This window comes from Phocoena sinus, chromosome 15, assembly GCF_008692025.1.
Source record: "Phocoena sinus isolate mPhoSin1 chromosome 15, mPhoSin1.pri, whole genome shotgun sequence".
Taxonomy (NCBI): Eukaryota; Metazoa; Chordata; class Mammalia; order Artiodactyla; family Phocoenidae; genus Phocoena; species Phocoena sinus.
In genome coordinates, this window is record NC_045777.1 from 58984874 (window position 1) to 58994112 (window position 9239).

General features: G+C 56.6%; 1 protein-coding gene across 1 annotated transcript; it reads right to left on the minus strand.

Moving 5' to 3' along the window:
* Positions 1 to 655: 655 nt before the first annotated feature.
* SOCS1 (suppressor of cytokine signaling 1) lies at positions 656 to 2447 on the minus strand. Its single transcript, XM_032607229.1, has 2 exons — positions 2347 to 2447; positions 656 to 1765 (listed from the first exon to the last, which is right to left on the minus strand). Exon 2 carries the CDS (start codon positions 1713 to 1715, stop codon positions 1071 to 1073), a length of 645 nt encoding a protein of 214 aa, XP_032463120.1. The 5' UTR covers positions 1716 to 1765; positions 2347 to 2447; the 3' UTR covers positions 656 to 1070.
* Positions 2448 to 9239: the final 6792 nt, after the last annotated feature.

The following is a 9239-nucleotide window of genomic DNA, read 5'->3' on the forward strand; positions in this document are numbered from 1 at the left end:
CCACAGAGCATCTTTCTGGCTCCAAGTTGTGTGTTCACCAAAAAGTACACAAGACAGAACAGGGTGGGAAGAAGGAAGTTCAGACCCAACCCTGTATCCCCATCCCATCTAAAATATGCCTTCCTATATGCTGAGTTTCAGAATGTGCCACGCCTCCTTCCAAAAACTCAACAAGCCCCCACCCCCACCCTCTTCCTGGAAAAAGTTGTGGTCATAGAATGAAAGAAGTTTCCTCTCTGTCATCCATTCAAACAGATTTCTGGGAGGACAGCCAAAAAAGGCCCCAGTATCTTCTCTGACACAAGAATGGCCACAGGCAAATTTACCCCACCTCAGTTTTCTCTTCTGTAAAATGGGGATAAGAGCCTCGCTTCATAGGGTTGTCTTTATAGATTAAGTAAAGTTAAGCATGTAAAGCACAGAACAGGGCCTGGCACACATTAAGAGCTCAAACGTGAGCTGCCATTTTACACACAATACCAAAACTAGACCAACGGTTCGTCTACCCCTGAGAGCTGAGGGTTGAGCCATGCAGGGTTCCCAGCCACAGAACACAGGCCACACGGGTCAGTCTTAGGAACCTGGACCCACTCAGAACCATGGAAAACCTTTGCCCAAAGCACACGCTCTAGAAACCTTTTTTCTTAAAAAAAAAAAAACTTTCATAATAAAGTTTATTACCTAAACTGGTGGTAAAAAATATAAAATAGGATTCTGCACAGCAGAAAAATAAAGCCAGAGACCCTCCCCCAACCCCTGGTTTGTGCAAAGATACTGGGTATATGTAAACATGAAGAGGTAGGAGGTACGAGTTCAGGTCCTGGCCCCAGATACAATTAAGTTAAGCTGCTACGACAACCAGGGGGACCCAGAGGGAGCACCGGGAGGGGGCACCCCCACAAGAGGTGGGGAGGGGTCTGCGGCCTTGTCTCCAACCCAGGGTAGAAGGCGCCTCGCCCCCTACACCCTCTCCCTCCAACCCAGGCGGGGAGGGCACCCACGTGGTTCCAGGGAGATAATAATAATAGAAAATAGTAAGACGCCCCAGTTAATGCTGCGTGCGCGGCCGGTCATATCTGGAAGGGGAAGGAGCTCAAGTAGTCCCGGAGGACGGGGTTGAGGGGGATGCGCGCCAGGTTCTCGCGGCCCACGGTGGCCACAATGCGCTGGCGGCACAGCTCCTGAAGCGGCCGCACGCGGCGCTGGCGCAGCGGGGCCCCCAGCATGCGGGGCGGCGCCGCCACGTAGTGCTCCAGCAGCTCGAAGAGGCAGTCGAAGCTCTCGCGGCTGCCGTCCAGGTGGAAGCGGCCGGCCTGGAAGTGCACGCGGATGCTCGTGGGGCCCGAGGCCATCTTCACGCTGAGGGCAAAGAAGCAGTTCCGCTGGCGGCTGTCGCGCACCAGAAAGGTGCCCACGGGCTCGGCGCGCAGCCGCTCGTGCGCCCCGTGCACGCTCAGGGGTCCCCAGTAGAAGCCGCAGGCGTCCAGGAGCGCGCTGGCCCGGGTGATGCGCCGGTAGTCGGCGTGCGAGCGGAACGTGCGGAAGTGCGTCTCGCCCGGGGTCGGGGTCGGAGCCGGAGCAGCCGGGGAGGGCCGCGGGCGCGCAGGGGCCGCGGGCGAGGAGGAGGAAGAAGAGGAGGAAGGCTCTGGCCGCCGTCGGGGCTCTGCTGCCGTGGAGATTGCATTGTCGGCTGCCACCTGGTTGTGTGCTACCATCCTACACGCGGGGCCGGCCGAAGGGGTGGGCCATAGCGTCCGGGGGTGCGCTGATGGGAGAGACAGGCTGTGAGCAGGGAGTCTGGGTGGGGCTGGGCAGGTGAGGGCCCGCGAGGCAACTTGGGAGGGGTGGGGCTCTGGGGTGAGCCGCTCCTAAAGGGCCGAGGGTTCAAGACCAAGTCCGCGCGGCCCTTTGAGCCTCAGTGGGCTCATCTAGAAAATGGGCTTCCCCGCTCGCGGAGCACTTCAAAGCGGGTGGGAGCTCGGTGGAGCGGAGTGCAGCCCCCGAGTCGCTCCGAGTTTGGGTACAAGAAGGGGGCGTGGAGAGGTGCCGGGGAGAAGCCTGCCCCGATTCCGATTCCGGCCAACCGGCCCTCGGCTCACCGCCGCGCGACCGCCGCCTCCTGGCCAGGCCTGGAATTGGCGCCTTGTCCGGGCGAACTGGGCAAAGGCAGGAGAAAAGCTGCGCTGCGGGAACTCCACGCGCGGGGTCTGCCAGGGTGGGGCCAGAGGGGGCCAGGAACGTGGCGGCCGCGACCCCACCACGCAGCCCCCGAGGCCGCCAGACACCCGGCTGTCCTGTGCTTTCCTCCCCTCTCCCTCCCGCTTCCTAGCCCAGTGCCCCGCTCACCTGGCGGCGGGGCGCGGGTCGCCGCAAGCGGGGCTGCTGGGGTCTCCGGGGCGGCTCTCGCGCATGCTCCAGGGCCAGGAGCCGTGCAGCTGCCACGGCCGCAGCTCTGTCTGCTGCGCGCCCGCCCCTGCACCAGTCTTTTAAACTGGCTTGGGGGCGTGGTCTGCAGAAGGCTCCTCCCCCTACAGACCCCACCCCCTTACAGGCCCACCCTTCCGCGCCACTTTCGGTTTCTTTTTTTGCGCGCCGAGGAAGCCAGGCCGGCTCGACCTTTTCCACAAATCAGGGAGCCCTACCCGGGGAAGCCCCCCGCCCTGACCTAGCGTCGCATCTGTCCTAGGACCCACCCCGTCAAGGTCTCTAGCACCACCTGTGAACCTCCTGGGCACTTCTCAGAAGCCCCCTTCGGAACTGGCGGCCCTACTTTTCCCCCACGTACCTTCGGTCGCAGATTTCTGCAGGCAAGCCCTTTAGGATACTCTGGACTAACCGTGACACACCCCTCTTCCCCTCCAGGTGTCTCAGCACCCATCTCTGGTAGAGCTGTGTCCTCTACTCCACCCGACCCTGGGGTCCCACCTCGGACCCCTCGGGACTGCTTCCTCCACTGCCCTGCCCGCGTAGTCTCGGAGCCTCTAGATGGCCGCCTCCGCACCCCTCCCTGCCTGTCGCTGTCCCTGGTCTTGGCGTGGGCTTCCGAGGAAGCGGCGGCCTGACCACAGGCTTCGGAGGAACCCTTTGGCGGCATGGGAGGGGTGCCTCGGCTGCGAGCCCAGTTCCTCGGAAACCGGGTGAGGCCCGGCAAGGTACCGGCGGCCTTGGCCAGCCCTCCCTACTGCACGACTGCTGGAGAAACCGAGCCCCAGTGGTTGGCAGAGGGGGAGCTCCAAACGAGGCACGCCCTCCTCGCTTTTATTTTGGGGAGAGGAAGTCGCATCTGGACACCCCTAAATGCACTTGGGAGCCCAGTGAAAAGATAGTTCGTTTTCAGATGTGATAATTCCAAAAACCTACTTCGAGTTTTCCTGGCCAGCCCCTCCTCTCCTCCGACTTCTGCTTTACAGATTCCCCCCCCACTGCTCGCATCTGCCCCCTCCCCACACTCACACCTCCGCCTTGGAATGATGGGGTACCAGCTACGATTTGTATATTTGTGTGTGATCCTCTCTGTCGTGGGAAGGCACGGAGAAGGTGCCTGGCTGGTACATGTATTTTTGAATGAAAGAAAGCACAAATGAGCTTGGGGGCTGCTGGGTAGCCTGTCTCACAGTCTGGGAGGGGTCCCGGGGAAGACGCCAGGCTTGGCAGGGACTGGCCTCACGCTGGCACACACTGCCCTCTACAGGCAGCTCTCAGGCTGCAGCCCAGCTAGCTCCTCTGCTCCGAGCCCGGCTGGAGCCAGGTCCTCCTGCCCGCGTCCCTAGTGATTTCCTTCCCTGGCCCTAGGTAGATCCCAGGACCCCCGTGTTTCCTCGTAAACACAAAGGGGTGGCCCAGAACCAGCCTTGCTTAGGGCCCCATTGTCTCCATTAGTTCGTGTTGGCAGCAGCTGGTGTTGGTCATTGATGTGGTTGTCTTGGGGGTGTGTGTGTGTGTGTTAGAGAGAGAGTGCTCATGCACTTGTGTGCAAGGGAGTGAGAAGATGCAGAGCCACGCATGTGTCAGTGGTCAGGTGCTGTGGTCATTCTGGAGCACCGACGGGGGGCTGCCCTGTGGTAGGTGACAATATAAAGTATTGGACTTTGGACCCAATCTATCTGGTTTCCAATTCCAATTTTGCAACTCTCTGTCCTTGTGACCTTGAACATGTAGTTAACTCCCTTGCCTGGTTTCTTCATCTGTGAAGGAGGTAATAATATCTCCCTTGTAGCGTGGGAATGAAATGAGTGGCTGTGGGTCAAAGGCTTAGACCAGTCCCTGGTGTATAATAAGCATTCAGTAGGTGTTTGCTCTCGCTGCTACTGTATATCAGCGGCTGTCCGCGGCTGTGACAGCAAAATGGAGCCTGCAGACGCGTGGCTTCATTTCAGAAGTTCTAGCCCAAGGAAAGCATGCCATAGAAGGCATGGGTGGAATAGAAGGAGGTAAACCAGGCCCCTGGGTGCTGGCAGTGGGGAGGCATAGCACCTCCTTCTCACTTGAGCTGGAGGCGGGTGGTCCAGGCTCAGAGAAGGCGGCCAGGCTGGGCTGGCTCCTGCATGACTTGTCTTCCTGCCAGCATGTCTCCTTGGCAGGCCTCTGGGCAGAGGGAGATTTATAAAGAGCTGATGGCCCATATGCCCCCCCACCATCCATTGACAGACCGGATGGCTACTTGGGAGAGCCCCCTCTTTTTCCCGGGCACCGGGGCCTCCTCCTCTCGGCCCCCTACTTGCTGCCATGTGTCCACCCATCTCCCTGGAGCCCCCTCCTTCATTTCATTTACTATTACCTATGGTGTATTGGCCTAAACTGACTGGGTGATAAATGCTTTACAGTCCTTAGACCATTGGATTGACACAACAATCCAATCTGCTCATTTTACAGATAGGGAAACTGAGGTGGGGGGGGAGTCACCTGCCCAGGGGCACACAACTCAGAAGGGGCAGGGCGGAGCTTCATACCCAGGGTGTCAGACCCCAAAGCTTTAGCGCTTGTCTACTGTGCTGTAAACTCCCTCCCCACCTCCTCCACCCTCCCGCCACCCTAACCAGATTCCTGGTGATCTCCAATCCCGGTCTGTCTTCTGGTAAAACAGTTGATGCCAAAGAAATCAGACTCATTTGCAAGCTGAGCCTGCTTGGGGAGGAGTGAGGACCGTTCTGCCGACTTTCCTATTTATAAGCTTGTGGAGGCCCCAGGTCTTACCAGCCAAGCCTCTGTCTCCCACTTTGTGGCTTTGGGCCGTTCTGAGTCTTGGTTTCCTTGCCTGTACAGTGGGCCTCATCCCCTACCCTGAGCAGATCCTGGTTGTGCAAGCCATAGTGAGGTAGGCACAAGTTGCCGAGCACACATGGGCTCTCCTCACCACCAATAGTGACAGTTACTACAGCTTTGGTTTCATTTTCTGAAGTCCAGAGTTCAAAACGAAACCAAATCCAGATACAAAAGGGAAAAAGAAATACACTGATTGACAATCCTTTGTCTCCTGGGCTGTTCTCCCTGGAGGACTGGCAGTAGACTCGCAGGAAGCTAGGCCACGTGGGACCCCTGAGGAGCTCAGGCTCCACAGCTGTGGAGACCATAGGCAAGCAACTTGCCCTCTCTGGGCCTCATTTGCCCCAGCTGCAAAATGAGCTGTGGAGGTTTTGTGCCTCACAGAGCAGCATGGAAGCAAAGCCCAAAGCAAAGGGCCAGGTACAGAGAAAGTGCTTAGCACAAGTGACTTCTTGTCACAGGGCAGTTGGGTCAGCCCCATGTCCACCTGTCGGCTGGTTCTCCTCCCCCCAACCCCACCCTCAGCAGCCCTGGCTGCCCCAGAAGGGAGGGGCCCAGCCAGCAGCTGGGGGGAGTCAAGATCCTGGCCCTCGGAGCTCAGTTTTTCAGTTTCTCTTTCTAGCTTTGGCAAAGTCCTGCCGGGAAAAACAGCCCCGGTCAGGTCGTGTCATCTTGAAACTGCCCTCTGCCCCAGCGCTCATCAGCCTTTCTTTACAGCCATGATTCCCATGGGAGTCTGTGCCTCTGGGGAGCCTCGAGCTGTGGGGCTTAGAGCAGGGGTCCCCAACCCCCAGGCCACGGACGGCCTGTTAGGAACCAGGCTGCACAGCAGGAGGTGAGCGGCAGCAAGCGGGCGAAGCTTCGTGGCTTCATCTGCCGCTCCCCATCGCTCGCATTACTGTCTGATCCGTCACCACCCCTACCCCCGTCTGTGGAAGAATTGTCTTCCATGAAACCGGTCCCTGGTGCCAAAAAGGTTGGGGACTGCTGGCTTAGAGCATGGATTCTGGTTTCAATCTATCACTTAATGAGCACATGGCCTGGGGCCAGCTTCTTAGCTTCTCTGTGGCTCGATTTCCTCATCTGCAAGATAGGGGTAATGACATTTATTTCACTCTTTCAGTATTTATTCAGTAGGTATTTATTGAGTGCCTACTGTCTGCCAGGCACTGGGAACTCAGGGGTCTTCAAGCAGACATAGGGGAGGCAGTGAATTCACATGATCATCTCAGATCATGGTAAGTGCTATGGGAAAATAAAGAGGGAAAAAGGGAACAACAAGGTGTTTTTGGAGTGAGGGCAGGTGTGAGATAAGGCAGTCAGGGAAAGCCTCTTGGAGGCTGGAGTTGAGGCCTTTCTAAAAGCAGGTAGCGAGAACAGCCAGTGCAAAGGCCCTGTGGTGGGAGCGATTGGCATAGTTGAGGATCAGAAAGGAGACGTGTATGGTTGGTGTAGAGAGCCAGAGGGTGAGTGCAGGGGTGAGTTATAGAGGTTGACAGGGGTCCAGTTGATGGGGCAGGGCTTTGTTGGAACGTGGGAGGGGTTTGGATTTCACCCTGACTGCAGGAGACATTCCTTCAGGCCCAGGAGACACTACAGGATTGGGTGTGGAAAAAACCCTCTGGCTGCTGAAATTCTGGACAGCTTGGGTATTAGCCACAGAGACCTACAGTGGGGGCCTTGGGACACACCTCACAACTGTCCCTGACCTCCCTCTCCCAGGATGTTACCACACTAGCCCCCGAAATGGGTTACAAAGACAGTCCTAAGGGAAAGCCAGGGCATTCAAGCTTTGTAGTAGAGAACACTGCTTGAGGAGTCCAAGACCTGAGTTCTGGGGTCACCCGTCACTCCCTGGAAGAGGAGTCACCATTTGCTGAGCCTGCTGTGGGCCAGGTGACAGTGTCTTGGTATGTTGTCTTATTTACTCTCCGCCATGGTTCTGTGAGGTGGAAATTATGTCGCCATTTACCAGATGAGAAAAGCGCTACTCGGGGAGCTGATGGAACTTGGTGAAAGTGTTTTGGAGAGACCTGGGGCTTGGCCTCTGTGCAGAGAGGTTGCTGCATTACATGGGGTAGAACCTAGTCCCAGCTGGTCCCGACGGCAGGAAAGGTGGTGTGTTTCCGTGGAAGGGAGGGGATGCTCGAGCCCAAGGAGAAGGCTCTCATCCAGCAGAGGAGGAGTGATGGACTGAGCTGGTGGCTGGTCTTCCAAGGTCCTGGGGAGACTTGGTGGGAACATTCCAGCAGGCCTATTATCCCCGTGTAACAGGCGAAAAAGGAGAGATTAGGTCAGAGATTACGTGAAGTATCCAGTATTAACCGGCTTTCATAAAGCAGTTGCTGGTACCGTGTTAATAACTCAAAAAAAGGAGGGGCGGGAAGGAGGATTTCTGAGAGCCCCGGTTGTGGCACACCAGGTCCTGGTCCCAGCTCCCCACCCCACCCCCACCCCCCTCCCTCCCACCCTCCCTGTGGCTTCAGGCAAGTTCCCTTAATGCAGTGGCCGATAGAGCTGTCAGAAAGCCCAAGCCTGGCAGGCCCAGTGCCTTTTCATCAGTAAATCTCCCAGGATCTTGCTTGGAGCCTCTTTCTGGGCATTATTCTAATAGGCCGATCTGCTTCCCACCCTACCCCATCCCATAAGTGGCAAAGTAGGTGTTAGCAGCTGATGAAAAGAGCAATGGTGGTTACCTTTGGCAGTTGACACAGAGGGGAAACAAGAATTTGCAGAAGCTGTGCAACTAGACACGAGGGCTGACCATCACAGTCTGGGGACACTGGGGGCGGGGGCAGGAGGGCTTCTCAGCTCTGCGGCCGCCACACCATGGGAAAGCCGTTTGGAGGGGCTGATCGCGCCCCAGTTCTTTCGCTTAAGGCCCGTTGCTTCAGGGCACACTGACCAGCAGGAGACTTGATGGTGGCCCGTGCCGCATGGGCCCCTGGCCGAGCCAGCAGGGATGAGCAGCCTCTGGGAGGAGGCAACCCTTGACCCGAATTTTAAAGAGCGAGCGAGACTCAGCCCAGGGAGGAGAAGGGAGAGCACTCCTGGCAGAGCATGGCGTCAGCAAGGGCCTGGAGGCCAAAATTTGAGGACCCGAGTGGCAGGTGGCAGGAGATGAGGCTCCAGGGAGCAGGAGAGGCCCTGGTGCCACCCTGCTGGTTTATAGGCAGAGGCTTGGCTGGGGGAAGGCAGCGGTGGCTAGCCGTGGCCTCTCCCTGCCCTGGGGTGGTGAGTCCCACTGAGGAGAGCCTTCTGGGTCACCTTGCCTGGACCAGTTCCAGAGGCAGAGTTTACATTCAGCATTCCTGTGCTATCTTTTTCCAGAGTCAACAGAGCTTTGCTGAGCGCTTATTAGATACTTCACTGATGCTCATGCCTTTTCTCCCTGATTTTCATTTCCTAGTGGAAAATAAAGTATTTCTCCTCCCCAGACATATCCCCAGGCACCAGCTTAGTCTATGTCCTTCCAGATCTTTCTCTAAGCGCTTACATATCTGCATTTTCCCCCATAAAAGTACAGTGTAGAATTCTTTGTGTAGAATTTTTCCCCTCCATCAATGGTATATCTTTCTCCATCGAGCCCTTTTCACCCAACAGCATGTCCTGGCAATCTGAGTAGATAGCATAGAGATCAACCCCATTCTTTTAAAAACCGCACGATAGTCCTCAGTGAACCTGCGTGTTCATTTAGCCATCCTATGGGTTGTTTGCAGTTTTTTGCTCTTGCAAGCCATGTGGCCCTGGCACACATGAGAGAAATGCTTTGCACACTGTAAATGTTCATAGACACTGCCCCATTCGCCTGCCAACATGTGCATGCACATTTGACCCCTTGGCAACTGCATTCAACTGTATCTGCTTCGCTGGGTTCTCCCAGTGCTTGTTATTATCAAAACTTTTCTGGTTTTGCCCATTCACTGGGTTCAAAAGTGGCATCTCACTGTTGCTTTTTTTTTAAAAAAAATAAATTT

What these genes read in the sequence shown, in the direction of transcription:
- SOCS1 (XM_032607229.1), bottom strand. Translation starts at nt 1,715, where the DNA reads ATGGTAGCACACAACCAGGTGGCAGCCGACAATGCAATCTCCACGGCA.